The 17,657-nt window shown below is 35.1% G+C and overlaps 1 protein-coding gene and 1 long non-coding RNA gene across 13 annotated transcripts in view; one reads left to right on the top strand and one right to left on the bottom strand.

The window, feature by feature from the left end:
* Nucleotides 1-17,657, top strand: part of MRTFB (myocardin related transcription factor B) — a 109,502-nt gene that overhangs the window by 70,174 nt on the left and 21,671 nt on the right. For all 9 annotated transcript variants that reach the window (XM_067306510.1, XM_067306505.1, XM_067306502.1 and 6 more), the window contains 6 exons: nucleotides 2,997-3,052; nucleotides 3,609-3,684; nucleotides 4,733-4,894; nucleotides 5,482-5,666; nucleotides 14,632-14,772; nucleotides 16,135-16,382. In XM_067306510.1, the coding sequence (XP_067162611.1) occupies nucleotides 2,997-3,052; nucleotides 3,609-3,684; nucleotides 4,733-4,894; nucleotides 5,482-5,666; nucleotides 14,632-14,772; nucleotides 16,135-16,382 (868 nt within the window). The remainder of the gene's footprint in view (nucleotides 1-2,996; nucleotides 3,053-3,608; nucleotides 3,685-4,732; nucleotides 4,895-5,481; nucleotides 5,667-14,631; nucleotides 14,773-16,134; nucleotides 16,383-17,657) is intronic.
* LOC106482597 (uncharacterized) overlaps nucleotides 12,293-17,657 on the bottom strand; it is a 37,000-nt gene continuing 31,635 nt past the window's right edge. For 2 of the 4 annotated variants that reach the window (XR_010885841.1, XR_010885842.1), the window contains 3 exons: nucleotides 15,792-16,074; nucleotides 13,799-13,873; nucleotides 12,293-12,499 (listed from right to left, as the gene is read on the bottom strand). This is a non-coding gene — a long non-coding RNA (uncharacterized lncRNA). The remainder of the gene's footprint in view (nucleotides 12,500-13,798; nucleotides 13,874-15,791; nucleotides 16,075-17,657) is intronic. The other 2 variants (XR_010885844.1, XR_010885843.1) reach the window with 1 other exon arrangement.

Below are 17,657 nucleotides of genomic sequence, written 5' to 3'. Positions count from 1 at the left end.
CACTTTCCCTTTTGGTAGAAAATGTTTTTAAACCCAGGCAACTGGTAAACTGTCCACCAACTTACACAAAGGACAGTTAATGCACCTCTTGAGCTCAAAAATACCTCATTCTGGAGCTCATTAAGGGAGTGGTGATTTTTGGAAAATTCTTCCTCTTCCTATAGGAAGAAATATAGGGGCCACCATACCTAGACAACCAAGGGATACTAAGGCTTTCTTGTGATGTGTGGCAGTATCCCTGCTTTAATCAGTCCAGCTCATAATGTAGAACTTGTTGGCCTTATGTGTTCCAGAGGCAAGGAGAGGTACAGGGCTGTATTCAGCATCCAGAGAACTGATCTGTTTTTATACCCATCAGTTCCTCCCACTGTCATCATGACATCAGAGAAATCTACAATTGCTTTCCCCTAGAATAAGGATCAGAGGATTGACAGCCTCTGGAAAAAAGTGAGGACAAGTGACCTTACTATTTGGCCTTGCTTCAGTTTCACCTGGAGAATTACCAGGCTTTGTTCTCCAGTTAAAAGTTCAAGTTACAAATCATTTTTTTCCGACTTTTCCCCAGATAACAGCAAGAGAGACCTGACAGCCATCTCTGACAGAATAGTTGTATATGGCCTCCTGCAAATTCCTGCACCGTTTTCTTGATACAGCAAACACAGTCTCTATTGCTTCAGCTACCTACCTGCACCAGCCTTTTGAGAGAAATATGGTATTCTACTGCGTATCTTTCTTTGAAGGGTTTCCTCCTTTCTAGTTCAAAGTCTAATGAGGTGTTTTTTTTTTGTTTTTTTTGTTTTTTTTTTTTAAGGACTTTCAGCTAACAACAGGAAAGAATCCACTAGGCTTATATATTCCATTATGTGAGCTGGGTTTGCTATGCAGTGCTCTTTTTATTTCAGCTCCTCCTTCTTTGTTTAATCTTGATTATGTAGGAAGGAGTCAGTAATTTTCCTTGATTTGGTCAGAGTTCCCCTTGATATTATCTCTGTCCATCACTGTTTAATCAGTCAAGCTTCAGTATATTTTTACCCTATGGTTAATAAAGAGACCTTGAGACCTCATCAGAATATATGCCTATGTTTGGGATACAGATTCCTAGTGGGCTTTGAACCCCATGATATGGATTCTAATGGATCTTGCTCGCTTTTGTCCTTGACGGTGGCTTTTCTGGTTACTATTAATTCTGCTTCAAGAGACAGAGAAAATTGCATATTTATGACTCATCCCACTTTACATCCTCCAGACTGTCCTAAGATAATGTTGATGTTACGCTGTAACCAGGCAATGAGCTTGCCAGCTTTCATCCATAAGATTCGTGTTTTTAGGGCTGAATACATGTTTCACACTTGCAGTGTCAGAAGAGCTTTCTTAATCTTCTACAGGCCCAGATTCTTTCTGAGCTGTTTGTATCCACCACTGAGAAATCCAGAATTTGGTCTTTTTCTGTGCAGCAAGAATTATTTATATATTTATATTAAAGCCTGCTGTTGCAGGCTGCATCCAGACCATTCTTGTAGAGTTCAGCCAGAGCTTGGGGACTTCTGTTACCACAGGAGGACTTTTCTCTTTGTGGCTCCTGCAGGTCCAGCCGTCCTAACGCAGAACACCCAGAACGTGTTGAGGATTGATGCAGTATCTTTTGCCCAGCACCAAGCACTGTTTGTGTAAAGGACACTGGGATCCTCCACCCAGGTGGAGAAGCTTATTGCTTAGGGTTCCCCACTGTTAAAACATATGCAGACTCGCTTGGAGAAAAAGTATTTATGGTAACCGATATTCTTTGAGATGTGCAGTTCATGCTCCCTGAGAGTTATTCCAGATACAGCCCTACGGCTGAGAGCAATTAAATAGCAGGATGTTTACTCCAGCTTTCTTGCTAAGCAGCAAGAGATGTGAGAGTTTGCCCTCTGTGAATAAAGTTTTGGTCTTATGTAACAAAGCACAAATATACTCACTGTTAAAATGCACATATGACAAAAGCTCATATCACAAAATAAAAAATCACGAGTTACTGCTAAGTAAGCTTTCTTTGTGGTAAATAGAAAAGAAATAGCAGATTTAAATCACGGCAAGGGAGAGTCAAGCTTGTGGTACACTGGCATATCTTGCCTGGAAATGTTTATCACTGAGAACTTTGAAAGACAATATTGATTTCTGTCAACAATTGATTTCTGTCAGCAATGTCTGCCCCAGCTTATTGTGTGTTTGGGACAGAGAAGAGCTAGGTGATTCCTCATCTGGAGCCAGGTGAGGTCCTTTCTAGTTCTGTGATTCCATAATTTACCTGTTTGTTTTTCAGAAGCACAGAGGGGCTTTCTGCTGCTGCTGTTACATGATTTTTACACTAGACAGTAGGCTCTCAGAATACCTCTTTTCTGTTTGGATGCCAAAAGACCTCACTAGTAGGGAAGAGAATACAATTTATCAAATATGTTGCTCTGGATGTTTTTTATTTAATCTTGTATTTAGTTGAAAATTGTTTTGAATTGAGACATACTGTGTGATCATTCTGTTTTCTAACCCATTTCTAATCTGAACATTTTGGGTTTCCTACAATATTTAAAAAAAAAACCAACAGCATGAACAGTTTTCAAGGGACAGTTCAGCTGTTTGTAATAACAGCAAGATGAAGTATAGATGGATAGTAATACAGTGGAATAAATGAGACAGTATTTTGGCCTTCTGAACACCACCTTATAAAATTTCTGCTGTGGAACAGTTTTGGTAAATAGACACCAGTGTACCTTGTGTTAACATGGTTAACTGTTACACAGTAGCATTTGGTAAAATCAAATATTCCACATACTCTGCATAGGACTGATAATCATCTCTGTTGAATATAAGGGAGTATAACTGGCATGAATCAAATGCGTGAGCCTGGTTAGATGCAAACACAGCTTTGAGAAGGTGTGAATGCGCATAGAAGTTTACAGATTAGGATATTTCTTTGGAAATCATGTCCTGTTAATTTAACTTTTTCTTTCCCTTCACAGCTTTGAAAAGTCCCGCCGCATTCCATGAGCAGATAAAGAGCCTGGAACGAGCCAGGGTAAACACTTTTTATAAACTTGCTGTTAACATGTGAAAATGCCAGTTGTATGTGATCCTAAATTCTTTGACTACATGAAAAAGTTATTAATACTATGCTTGCATATGTGCTTGTATCTTGGAAGAATCCATTATAATAAAATAAAATATCGGTATCAAATCTAAAAGGAAGTTTCTCAATCTTTCATAGCTCAAGCAGGTGGGGGGATAAAATTGGTCATATTCTAATCTACATCTACCTACAGTCCAAGGACAGAATGCTTGGGTTGAAATGACACTTGTACTGTATTTCTGTAGAAAACTTCTAATCTATGGTATTGTGATCTAGTGTGTTATTATGGGATAAAATCCAGAAACATTTCTAACTTGTTTGGGGAAGACTGTAATTCAAAAAAAGTAAATCTCTAGTATCGCTCTTCAAACAGTGAAATGCATCTATCTGAAGGCAACGTAAACTGCAGATATTCACTGATCGCACATCAGTGCTTTATCAGTGTACCAACTACTTTATGCCTCTTCTAGTAAATGCTAATGTAATGATTTTTATTTCTTTAAAGACTGAAAATTTTTTGAAGCACAAGATTCGCAGCAGACCGGATCGGTCTGAACTGGTCAGAATGCACATCCTCGAAGGTATGTACCCAGATAGCTTCGTTTTCAAACTGTAACTTTGGGCCTAACTGAATCAGGCTTTGCTGTGAATCATTTATAAAGGTTCATATACGGTGTTTCTCCACTTTTACAGTGTATCTGTTGTAATCTGTATTCTAAATCTGTATGATAGTAGACACATTTATGGTAGTGAAAGTATTCTCAACTGTGTATTTGTCTGCAAGTGTATGTCGCTTTTATTCTGTAATGGTAATTACACCATGAAGTACGTACATATAAGATACATTGCTTCAACTTCTACTGGTTACCCTCAAATAACCTTACAGCTTTATACAACTTTTTTTTTCAAAACATAACCCTTAGTAAACTCGACTTTTACTGTGCTTGGTTATTTTCCCTGTTGTTCAGGTAATTTGAAACAGTAGCTTTTTTTATGAATGGGGCTGTATTGCTGTTTTCACCATAATCTTGCCAAATATAGAAATTACAAAATAACCATAATCCAAGTTAATCTAATATCTCTTAATTTTCAAAACATGCATTTGGGTACTGAACTCCATATTGATAGGCCATCTGCATACTGTCATTGAAATACAATTTTGAAGACTCACAAATTTGTGCTAGAAGCTATTTGTAAAGGTAAACTTTTTAAGATTAGTTTGGCAAGAGAGAATCCAAAAATTAACTATCGGTTAAACATTTACCATTTCCTGCTATAAAGGTTTACCAGTATGAGCTATCTTCATATTTATAACCAGTATCGTCTATTTTGTATTTCCTGTGTTATGGTTGGACATTATACAAATGTTTGCCAGCAGTATTACTGCTATTAAAAAGAGGGTGTTTTTATAAAAAAGCATGGTCATGGGAATGAAAAACATGTACTCAAAAAATCTTATTTTGCTTGTTAATTTGAGAATGTTTGGAGATAGGGATTTTTAATTTCAAAATAATACTTGCTTGATTTTGATACAAGTAGAATGGTTTTTGCAAAGATGAAACACTTTGCTGGTTATCTTGAAACTGGAAAAAAGATGGAGCAGAATACTTAAATCAACGTATCTTTTAGAGACATTTGCAGAGCCTTCACTACAAGCCACTCAGATGAAACTGAAGAGAGCTCGGTTGGCAGATGATCTGAATGAGAAGATTGCGCAGAGGCCTGGCCCTATGGAACTGGTAGAAAAAAATATTCTTCCTGTAGACTCCAGTGTTAAAGAAGCAATTATAGGCAAGTAGGACAGCCACAGCTTGTATCTGTTATCATTATAGTATTATGAAAAATAATAATTTAACTCTTGAGAGTAACATTCACCATAACAAAACATATTTGAAGTTTATTAGCTCTTACTCTTTCAGCTTCTGAGTCCTTAACTCTGTCATCCTTTAATTGAAGATAGTTGTGCTGTTTTTTTTCCTTCAAAACTGTTAGAGTTGCACAGTTGGAGTACAATATTCCTCTTGAAAATACTTGTTTCTTAATAAAAATTCTTTAAAATTAATCATAGACACTTATGATAGATTAATTAATGGTCACATATGTTCATGTACACTGCAAATGTGTTGCAAATGTGTGCCTTTTCATCTCTTATTAGGAGGAACTTCTGTTATGCACTTGGTTTTATCAGTCCCTTGAATATGATCTAATATGGCTTTCATTATATTAAAAATGCAATAAGTATTTGTGCACTATATAGTTAGATTGTCCTGAAATCTGATCAGTTTCCAGCAATCAGCTAATTCTGCCACCAAAGTCTTCATTTAATTTGTTTAACTAAAAAAGATTTTTTTTTGCTTGTTTCTTTGTAAACATTTTAGCAGTTGGACAAGAGAATTATCCTCAAGCTTTGGATGATTATTCGTTTGATGAAGACAGCAGCGATGCTTTATCACCAGATCAGCCAGCTAGCCAAGAATCCCAGGGTTCCACAGCTTCCCCTGGTGAGCCAAAAGCAAGTGACTCACCATCACCAGTAACACCAAATGCTGCTACTTCAACACAGGTACAGTTTCTAAATGTTCAAACAAAATCACCACAGGACATTTTTTGTTTTGGTACTATATAAATGGAGCACAGTCTCATGTGAAAGGAATACATCTGTTATTGCAGAGCAGTGTCTGGAACTCCATTTTCTGTTGAGGAGTTTACAGATTAGAATCCTGGCTTGGTTGCTGGCAGTGATGAAATTCCCACAGACTGTAGTAGAGCAGTATATTCACTGAAATTCTTTATTTGTGTAGAACATCTACAGCTTTCTCAGAAGTTGTTTAAAATGACATATTCATGGTTTACTCCAGCTGCTATTGATTACTTGATGTCTGTCTTCATTTTGGGCCAGGGCTTGAACTTGTGTTTTAGAATTAAACTTAGTTAAAACAACAGTTGACATCAGCTCTGTTATCTCTAGAAAATACCATAAAAATAAGGTTTTCCCACATAATTTAAATTGCTTTTATGTAGTTTTAAAATTCTGCCTATGTAATTTACTGTTTAAGGAATGAAAATAATCTTTGTTTGTTTTCTGTGAAGTTTTTGGTGTTTTCTTGAGTTATTTACAAACAATGGAAAATTATTAAGTCTACGATGATAGAGGAAATAGTCAAATGTGTGAGGTTTTTGAAAACAGTTTCTCCACCAAAGTGTAATTTTGACTGAGTGGTTTAAAGTTAAACTTACTGTCTACTGCTGAGAGAAAACTGGATTTGAAAGAAACACTTGTGTGTATTAACAAGACTTGCAAAAATGAGTTTTGAAAGAGAACACTTCTTAAAACAATTTAATTTGTGGTCTGAAATGGACACTGCCAAACTTTGGATACTTCTTTATCTGTAAGCCTTATAAAAGTACAGCTGCAAAAGAATTTGCCAAAACAGTAATGAAACATCATCTGTTACAAATGAATTTATGTTCTATCAGCTTCTGAAAACACAAGGGTATGTGCATAATCACAGTGTCATGAATATCTCTAATGGCACTTGTTTCTCAGGTCTTTATCATCACCTTTGAGTTAATCACTAAATTTATTAATGAAGAGATAAATTTATTTATTTATTTATTTACAGGGTGCTATGTTTAGCTTACAGAGATGAAGTGTGTGATCTTTTATGTTGTACCTCAGCTAGTAATTTTAAACTCATTGACTAATTTAAGCCTAATTTGAATGAGGAGAAGTCATCTTCATTTTTAACTAGATTTCTGCAACCTTCATGAAACTTTTTGTCTGGATAGAGCAAGAGCCCCAAATTAAGGCTTCAGCCGGGGACAGGGGGAAGGCATGCAGAGCTGTTATATGTGACCTATGTGAATTGATGCTCTGACATCAATTAGTTGAACAATCAGCCAACACCAAACTAGCCACACTCAGGGTGTTATTTGCCTCTTGTGGATGTCATGAAGCAATTAAATACAACTAAATTTCCAGTTGACTCGTGTGAATGAATCTGTTTTCAAATGAATCCATTTGTTTTCACAAAAATAGGTTAGTAGTTGTTATCAGTCTGTCATTTACTTCTTAATGTCCTTTCAAACTGCCTCTTCCCTCCCCCTCCCCATTTTACTGGGGGGGGGGGGGTTGGACTTTTTAGCAAGAGCCTTCCTTTGTTGCATAGTGCATATAACATGCACTCTACAACAACATTTATTTCAATATTTTGCTATTTGTATATGTTCTACTTTTACAGTAACTTGTGCATAATAAATATATGTTGTGTAATAAAGCACTGACATTAATACGATCTGTGGATGTGTATATTTATACTTTACTTTTTGAGTAAGTACTTGAAAATATTTTTAGCATTTCAATTGTGTATTACCAGTTTTATTTTTCTTAGGATTGTTAGATTAGGTCTCATTAGAGATTCCGGAAGAAGTATGGATTCACTAGGTTGAATAACTGTGGTCTTCTGGATGGAACTCTAAAGATTTCTCTGAGCTAATGTCATACAGGAGGATTTAGCACTGGTCTCCACTCATTAACCCTTTGTTATTAGAGACCGACAGAGCTAAGTTCCAAATTGTGCTTATATTCTAAGTCTTACTTGCCTAGAGGAATGATTGGTTTGTTTATGTATTGAAATTAAAAATAACAAAAGATTTGCCTTAGATCAATGATGAGTCAGTGGCTAAATCAAAATTTTTCTTGTTTGTTGATGAGCAGTCATGTATCCTAGAAAAAAAGTTGTTTATACTGAACTACTGTTGCTCCCAATAAACCCATTTTCCTGTTGTACCTAAATGAAAGCAGCTATAATATCACAGAAAAAATTTTTGTCTCAGATGGTGTGTTTTACCAGACTGTCCACGTTTACATTTCAGTAATTTCTTTGGTGGAAAGATTTTGGTTTTCATCACAGTGTTATATATGCAATGGTGTCTAAATGACTGCAGTTTAATAATACTGCAGTTTATTAATACTGCATTCAACTTCATGTGGTTGGTATCAATATACCAGACAGTGTATAAGCAGACACAGAAATTTCAAGAATTTTGTAATTTTTGTTTAATCAGCTAAAATGTTTTACGTTTATTGGAGAAGTATTTCTTAAAGTGGAAACTGAATTTGATGGAAATTCAGAAACTTTCGATTTTAAACTTATTTCATTTTTTGCAGGTCTGTACCTGGTAAAATAAGTTGTTTAGCTTTGTAGCATAAATAATAAAATAGTTTATTCTCAAAGAATTTACCAGTGTAGCAAAATTTGACCAATATGTGAATGGTACTGCTATAAATCTGTAATCTTCCTCAGGTTGATGCTGATCAACTATAATCTATACTGGATTTTTTCAAGGGGCTTCCTAAGAGAATTTCTTAATCTCTTTAACTTTACAAAGGAGAAAAGATGCATAACTTTGCACTGTGGATTATTTTCATACTTGTCCTTTTATTTAGGGAAATGCATTTATTTGTGCATTTAAACTGCCAACTGATTCTTAACAAAGCCAGGGCTCTGCATAGGGAACTGTGCTGCAATTTGAATAATAGCTTTATATTACTTTTGTAATATGACATAGACAAAAGATAAGACATAACTGAGTTTCAAGTTCTTACTGTATAAAGTGATGTAAAATTAGTCAGTTATATATGAAATACTGTCTGTGTGCCAAGGATGTTATTGTCTAATTATTTTAATGACCAAGGATCCTTTACAATTCCGTATTTCAGGATCTGGAATTACTCTTGTTGATTTTCTTATTGCTACAATAAGATACAAAAAGCATTGCAAAATTCATACTCAAAAACAATGCCAGACAAATAGTAGTGTACATCTGTTTTATTTCATTGTTCACTAATGTGCAAATTAAGACATGAATTAGGTTTCATGTTGAGAAAATACGGTTTGTGTTGAATGAACTGAAAACAAACCACATGCAATTAGATCCCCAAGTAGAGTTAGTTTCCTAATGGAGAGTTAAATAAAACTACTCAAAGCAATGCTGCATGCCAAAAGCTATTCAAGTAGGAAGCATGAGACAGATTTGTGATTGCAGCAACAAAATAATAGAGCACTTGAAGCTGATTTGAAAAGCACTTCAAATGGAATTTTCAATCTTCTGCTTACGAATTTCATAGTGTATTACAGCCACTTCTGTGTACATATATACAATGCAAAGCTGCTCCTCTGCAGAATAAACAGATGCTTACCTTGTTGTTCCTTTTGAAATAAAGAATAAGAGCACAGTGCGTCTCTACAGGAGATGTGTCTGGGAAATTGCTCTTTCATTCTCTTAATTTCCTCTGACAAACTTTACATTTTATTACAACAGAAAATACAAAGAATGGTTTGAAAACAGTGGAGTGCAGCCAGGGCTCTTTTCAAGGCTTCCTCCTCCACACCTTTCCAGGCCTCAGAGAATGTAGCATAACTTTGAGAACCTTCAGCTCACATTGACTGATGACCTGAAACTTGCTTTCCACCTGATGTGTTTGCATCTGGTAAGGATTAGGTGTTTAACCACACTACTCTAAACATATCAGATTCTGGTGTTCATAATTCTGAAGACATTAAGTTATCTCTAAAACAGCTAAAGAATTCTGCTTGTTTAGAAAGAATATAATGATTGTTTTCTTACTATATTCACCATAGCTTGTTGACCTGCTATATGCTTGTGTGCAGTTAGAAGAGGAGGTCCAAAAATAATAATATCTGTAACTCAAAATACAAGGTCTGTTCATATGAAGTAATCTTTGCATTACTTTATAAAGTGATCAAATTAAGAAGTTGAAACCTCTTAATTTCGTTTTTTTAATTAAAATTTAAAAGCATAACAAGTAAATGATATGCAGGGCGTCTAAACTGACACTTGCAGTAAAATTGGGAAGTCTGCTTTTCATATAGCCAATCATCCTTTTTATTTTAACATCACCTTTTAAGATCACTTGCTTCATTTTAAGATGTAAGGAAAAAGTAAGTTACTTTATGTCAGGGAGACTAATACTATGAAGTTCGATCAATATGAACTTAAGAGATTATTTTTAGATATTAGCTTTTCTATTTTAAAGGGTCATGTTGTGTTGGCATTATACAGATGTTTTCATAGCCTATAAAGGGTGACTAAATAGTATGTTTGAAGTTCTGTTATTTGTATAGGTGCAAGAAGCATCAGAATGATGAAAGGCAAAAGATTACATAATGAATAAGCTGAAGTAGCAAACTTTAAAAATGATTTTTGGAGGGAACTTCATGAAAAGAAAATTTAAGAACTAATGAGATTTATGAGATCATTAGAATTCTCCTGTGCTTTATGGTAATACAGTAAATGCCATTTTGATTCAAAGACCAACTAATTACTTTTTAACTCCATTACTGCTATAACTGGAATAAGCCTTTGTAACTTGATAGCAACAGGAGTGGAATATGTTGGAATACAGCATGCAGCACTCTTTTTAAAAGGGTAAGCCCTGTAAAGTCCCCTGCCAGTTATTATGCAAGTCCAGCAAGTAACAGTTGAATGTAGATATCAGATGCTTTCCAGAGCAAACACTTTGAAAGGTGGTGTAAAAATAGAGGCATTTTTATCTTTAACCTGCCACCGCAAACTGACACAATATTAAGACAGGCATGTGTGCAACATTTCAGTGACTAGGCATGGCACACTAAATCTTGCGATTTAGTAATGCAGTATCAATAGCTTTTTCTCTGGATAGCTGAGCTACATACTCCTTTTTTCACACAGTCCTTGAAAGACAGATGATTACTTGCTAATATATAAACTATTTTTACTGTATATGCAACTGTCTGTTTCAGTAACATAATTTTAAAAATAATTTAAAATCACAGACATCCTACAGACACTGCATTTAAGAAAGGAGGAAAAAGTCTGATCAACAAAGCAAGCTGTGTCTTAGGGATAAAGTGAAAATTGCCAGAGTTGGACTGATGTAGATCTCAGAAAAGATTCTTCAGGTAAAAAACTGTAAAGGAAAAGAAGCAACAAAACCACTATACAGCTCAGATCAGGCTGAGATAAGCTAGGTACAGCTCCCTGTTGGCTGCTGGCTGTTGGAGAAGCAGCAAAATGGGTAATAGAAACACAGAAGTGGAAATTATCATAATTGAAATGTAAGGAATAGTCAGGAGCTTAGTGCATGCAGATTGGCAACTTGATAATTGCCATCCCAGAAATACAAAAGAACCAATACATGAAATTGCAGAATGCATACAAAGTGTTTTAAGCAAACTGATTTAAATCCTGTGTAGTACCATCTGATGGAAGAATAGTGGAGCACATAATACTAATATTTAAAAACAGGAAAAAATGAATTAGGGATAAGTAAATGTCTGTCTTAATTACAGTGAAGGGTTTTAGAACATACTCTGAAGGAAAAGGATATTTAATAAGAAGGTAAGGGAAATGGATAGACATTTATAAAAGGAATGTTGTATTAGATAATCTAATTGCTTTTTTAAGCAATGGAAGTGCACCTGATCTCATCTGTCAGGACTTAATACATTATGATAGTAAACTGGAGAAGATGGAGATTAGCAGAGATAGGAGAAAGAGGAAGTACTGACTTGAAAGAAGATTAGTAGTGCTCCACAAGGATTGATTTTGAAACAGTCTGGTTCAATATTACCATTAACAACCTTGACATTACTGTTATGAATGGGCCAAGTAACAAAAGTTGGAAGGCACAGTCAGCACAGAGTTTGGCTTTTAGGGGTTATAGAAGTGGAGTGAAATTAAGTAGTTTTAAAAATACATATGTATACACAACACCCCTCCTTCCCATGAAAAAAAATTGTGGAGAGCTGAGAATTTCAATTTAGAGAAAACTGAGGAGAAAGACAGGGTGCAGTAGTCAGTAGTGGAGTGACTGCGAGCTGCTGTGTCCTTTCTCTGCAAAAATACAGTACATAACAAAAATACAAGTGTATCAGAAAAGGTAATTTCAGTAGAAGTAAGGAAGTGTTAATGCCACTGTATAAGCATAAAGTGAGACCTCATAAGGACTGTTCTATAGGTTTCCAGTTACTCATGTCCAAGAGAGATCAATGAAACTGTAACATGAACAGAAAAAGATGATCAGAGAATGAAAAATCTCTTTTATGAGACTGCCTTGCTCTTAAAATGATATCCCTCTCCAGGATGAGAAGCAATGGGCACAAACTGAAACACAGGAAATTCCACTTGAACACAAGAAAACCCTTCTTTATTGTAGGGCATTTGAACACTGGAACACGTTGCCCAGAGAGTTTGTGGCATCTCTATCCTTGGAGATCATTCACACCCAGCTGGACTTGGTCCTGGGCAACCTGCTCTAAGTGGCCCTGCTTGAGCAGGGAGTTGGACGAGATGATCTCCAGAAGTCCTTCAAACCTCAAGTATTCTTTGATTCTGTGATGAGAAAAAAATAAAAATTTATGTTAGCTAGAGAAACAAGGGCTGAGATGAGATACAGACTGTCTATAAACAGATCAGAGGGATATTCACCTACAGGGGGAAAGAGGTTTTAAACTAGAGAACAATTTCAGCACAAAAAATGGCTACAGACAAAGCTGAAAGAAATTTCCTTATTATGTAGGAAATCTTTGGAGAATTTTCTGGTAGGAGCAGTGCTGCCAGGAAAATAATAAGAAAAAAATTCTAAACTTATATGGAATTTAGTAAGTTTATAGAAGAAATTATACATGTGATGCTTGTAACAGCAAGGCAGCAAACTCATTAAAGTCACAGGTCACTGGATTATACCTATACAGCAACATAATTGTGCTGGAAGTCAGATACAGAAGAAATGCCCCTTCTGGCACACTCAGAGCTACAGTTGCCGTAAGAATGCTGTAGGAAGCTATCTTATCTCTTTAAAATACGTGTCTGCTCTGCTACTGCGTGATTGTTCTGAAACAAGTTTATCTTGCCACATTGATGTCTGACATTCATGAGAGAGAGACTTTTCTGAGAATATTAGTTTGGGTAGTAATACTCTTTGCGTGCACAACATTCTGACTTCACAGATGGAAAACAGTTGAAGGCCTCTTAGCGCTATAAATAATAAAGCAAATGCCTCTACAGTGTTTTTCTGTAACTTCAGCAGGCTGCATCAGTATATCTATAGCGTATTTGGGGTTAAAATTTAAATGTTACATTGTAGATTTTGCTTCAAGAATAATAGCTAATGGTAATAGCCCTGCTAACAATTGGTAACATGCATTCCATTCTTCCTTTAATTATCTTTTAGCTTTCCTTTTATTTCTAATTAGTAAAAATTTTGTTTGAACTGTTTTTCTCTACTTAGTAGCCTATAAAAGTATAGAGATTTGTTACACTTTAAGTTCTGTAATTCAATGGTAGTAGAACCTTTAAAGTATGAGCACTAGGTACCGCTACTGAGAGAAGAAACTTACTTTGGCATAACCTATTTCTGTAACTCTGACTGGCTAGCTTGAAGAGAAGGTATTTGCTTATTCCTTTTGCCAGGGACAAAGGTACTTTGACAGCTGTCAGTTCTAGAAGAATTTTACAATTATAAAGGAAGTTAAGAACTGGAATCAATTAGCTAATCTGATTCTGGACTACCCAGCAGAGACATATGTATTAGTAGCAGTGTAGGTAAAGTGTTCCTGCCTGGAATGGATGAAATTATTTCTGAAGCTCTTTTTTATGATTTTGTAAGGAAGACAGGATAGAAATATTTACCAGAAGAAGGTGTCCTCATGATATTTCTTTCTATTTCTTTTTAATGTATATTAAAAGGACAGAAGACGAATATTTCTGCAAATTAAAATAGAGTAAAGGTTATGAAAATAGAGCCCTTTCTGAGAGCTTCTTTTTTTGCATGTTGTTATACATTCTTTTTGGTTAATATTCTTTTTCCCTGCAAAAAATAACAACAATAATAATTAAGAAAAATCTTAATGTTGGAAAAGATATTTATTATGAAATTCTACAAAAATTAAGACTGAGTGTACTTTTAATAGTCTAAAGAAAAACAAAATAACTGAATTTTACAAAATTTTTGAACGCTAATTTATAGAGGGCTTTTTTGAAGGCTAATTTATACTGAGTGATGTATTTTTACAAAAGGCAGGAATATAATTTAAAGAATAAGAGGGAAAGTAAAGAATAAAAATACAGGCTTTATATAGGAAAAATATCTAACATGGCAGCCTGAGGACCTGATTTAGATTAAAATCAGTTAGTGTTTTACTTCAGTGAGATTAGAAGTTAAAACAGATTTTGGATACACTCCATGCAGCAATTAAATGGAAATTTAGAAATAAAGGTATGAAACAAGTATATCTTATTTGATACATTTGAAGTGTGACAGCCTGTGCATTTATAGCATACTTTTTTACATGTACATGAAAGTCCTATTTTGGCCATTCCTTCTAAAAAATGTGTATATCTATATATATTTTGTGAATGTGAAATGACTGTAAGTTGTTGTAGTTTTTTCATGTTTTTGTGAATACTCAGATGGTGGATGTTCTTAATATTTCTCTTTTTCCTTATATTTTTTTTAATACTAGTATCCACCTTTAACCTCTCCAGTTCCTGAATTCCTTAAAACTCCCCCTACAATCGAGCAGCACGTTACACATTCTACTACTACAACCACCCTAACGACAAATACTGTATCTGCAGCAAAGCCTGGGCCAACATTAGTAAAGGTAGGCTGTAATAATGGCATCTCAAGACTGTTCTGAATCTCTTTTCTTCAGTGCTCTATTTAATGAAAAAATACATGAACAGCATTATACTGTTTATAATGAAGTAACTACTTTTATTAGTGTTCAGATGAACATACTGGGTCAGTGACTGAAAGCTCTGGCATGCTCTTTAAGATCAGCATTAATATTTTATAAGAACCAACTCATTATTTCAGGAGCTCCATATAGTATATTTGACATGTTTTCAAACTGAATTATGCATTACATTACTATTGAATTTTTTAAAAAATGCACAGAGAAATAAGGACTGCACATATTTGTAGTACTGAGTTGGTATTTTCTATTGATGAAACTCAACTTTTCTAATCTAGTTCTATATAGGGAATAATTTAGTAGGAGCAGAGGTAATTGTATTCATAATATACATAAAACCAGACTGTTAAACAGTATTGCTTCTTTTTCACAGCTATTTTCCTAGTTCATTTATTGTATAAGCAGAAAACTTGCATCTCTTCTACTTTGTGTGAGAGAAGTTAAGATACTGGCTCCTTGTATTTGAAGATCAAAAAAGCCTACTCATAGTTCTCTCTTCTGTATCGGCCTAGCCAGCACGGATGACCTGTAATGGTCAGTTCCTGATATAGATTTGTCTATACCCACTGGAATTGTACCAGCTTACTTGAAATGCTGGACCTTAATGGCGAATTCAGATATCCCCCAAAACAGGCTGTGTAATAAATGTACATGTATCAACACATGATTTGATACCTTTGATACCTTCTAAATGACTACACAACTGCCTTCAACTTTTCACTCAAAATAACTTCAAAGAAGAGAATTTTATCATATGTGCTGATAAAGATGGTGCTGATAGCTTGATAAGAGTACTTCTGTAATTTACAGGACTAGTCATGATCATAATCTAGACCAGTAAGTGCTTCTGACCAGCAAATATTTTCAGACGGAGTTTAAAGTGTTAGCTTTTACTTGTACAAAGTGCTAAGTGGCTTTGAACTTACTTGTTAAAGAAGAATGTCTCTTTGCAATGACAGGTGGTGACCCGCAGAATCCCTTAGCTTTATCTTTGCCATCTATTAACAAAATATTCACAGCTGTGATTTCTGATTACCCTTTCTTGTGCACAGTCCAAAATAGCTGGAGTATGTTAACTTTCCAAGGATTTTGCAGGCCATTCTTCTGAGCAGTGTTGCAGGGACAATTATATTCAGCAACATTATATTTTGCCATCTTCTCTTCACAAAAAATGTGTTCCTGTACATTTCATCTGTGTATCCTGTATAACTGCATGTAAATGAGATGTCTGTTACAGTTTTTTTTTCAACCTTTTCTATCCATAAATAGCAAAGCCACCCAAAGAATCCAAATGATAAACATCGGAGCAAGAAATGCAAAGAACCTAAGCCAAGGGTGAAAAAATTGAAGTATCATCAATATATTCCACCTGATCAGAAAGGTGAGAAGAATGAACCACAGATGGACTCCAACTATGCTCGTTTGCTACAGCAACAGCAACTGTTTTTGCAGCTGCAGATCCTGAGCCAACAGCAACAACACTACAACTACCAGACAATTCTACCTGCACCGCTGAAGTATGTAAGGCTTTGTTAGTGTTTTCTTGGAAAGTGTCCTTTAAAGAAAAACATACATTAGGCTTGTGTTTTAGAAATACATGTGTTTTTCACATATTATGAGAGATAGAATCCATGAAAATTTAAATGGCAATGTGCATCACTGTGGTATCATTTACATCATTTAACAACAGAAGTGATGAGATTCTGCTCTTGTTAAAAGACTCCTAAAGCCCAATAAGCCTGTAACTGGACCTAGTTATTTTTAGTTTGACATGGCAGTGGAATCTCCTACCTGCCAGATGCATTTTTTCCAACTACATGCATATTTGAAACAAGGATTCACATGAGAGCAATAAAGTTTTGACACTGTTTTCACACAAATATGATATAGATAGGCAGAGAAGAAGAGGCACATAGAGACGCTCGCTTTTACAAAAAGACATACTGTTTTGGTGTTTTTATTTTCTTTCTATATTAGTTTCACAGACCCTATTTTTGCGGTTTCCAAATGAGAAGAAACAGTCATTTTAAATTAGGTAAAACTTGTATATTGTTTATACTCTCTTCTATCTCTAAGATATAAGCACCTTATCAGTATTGATCTTTAGCGCTTTTAAGTAAGTATACTTTCTGATTTATAGATAGAAGCAGTCAGAGAGTAAATCTTTAAAGAGTTACCAGCAGCCTACAGCAGAATGAGAAGCTGAATCTGTCTCCAGAGTTTCATTCTCACCACCTAAAACCATCCTTCTTTTCCTAGAAGTACTCACAGTGTAGCATGCCATAGTCACGCAATCCTAAATTCAACTGGTTTTTAACTGGATTTTTAAAATGAGTTTTCTAAACTGAGTTATTTTTCCTCAGCAAGTGATGCTAGAAAAGTAAAAGGTACCATCTGTGGTTATATTTATAATTACCATGTATCCTAACATTTGGACTGGAGATGCTTCTGCCTGCTTACCCACGCGTCTTATGTTCCATTTACTGACATTTCAGAAACGTTTCTGCCTAAATCAAGTGAACAAAGAAGAGAGCTAGCTTACAGTACCTAGTGTAAATGGTGGCCTTTTTTTTTTTTTAATCTTTTGTGATTATTTCAAGATCCTTATATCAGATTCTTATTATAAGAATAAAAATCATAAAAATGTCATCTTCAGAGTAAACTGTCTTCAGATTGGTCCTTATTCTATATTAAGTAAATTGACTAGCGCATTGGATAGGTATGTAGGTAGGGTAGATGCACAGAGATCAAACTTTTTTTTTTTTTTTTAACTGAAGTGAAACAAGAAGGTA

This window comes from Apteryx mantelli, chromosome 16, assembly GCF_036417845.1.
Source record: "Apteryx mantelli isolate bAptMan1 chromosome 16, bAptMan1.hap1, whole genome shotgun sequence".
Taxonomy (NCBI): domain Eukaryota; kingdom Metazoa; phylum Chordata; class Aves; order Apterygiformes; family Apterygidae; genus Apteryx; species Apteryx mantelli.
This window is presented reverse-complemented; position numbering and strand designations above follow the sequence as displayed.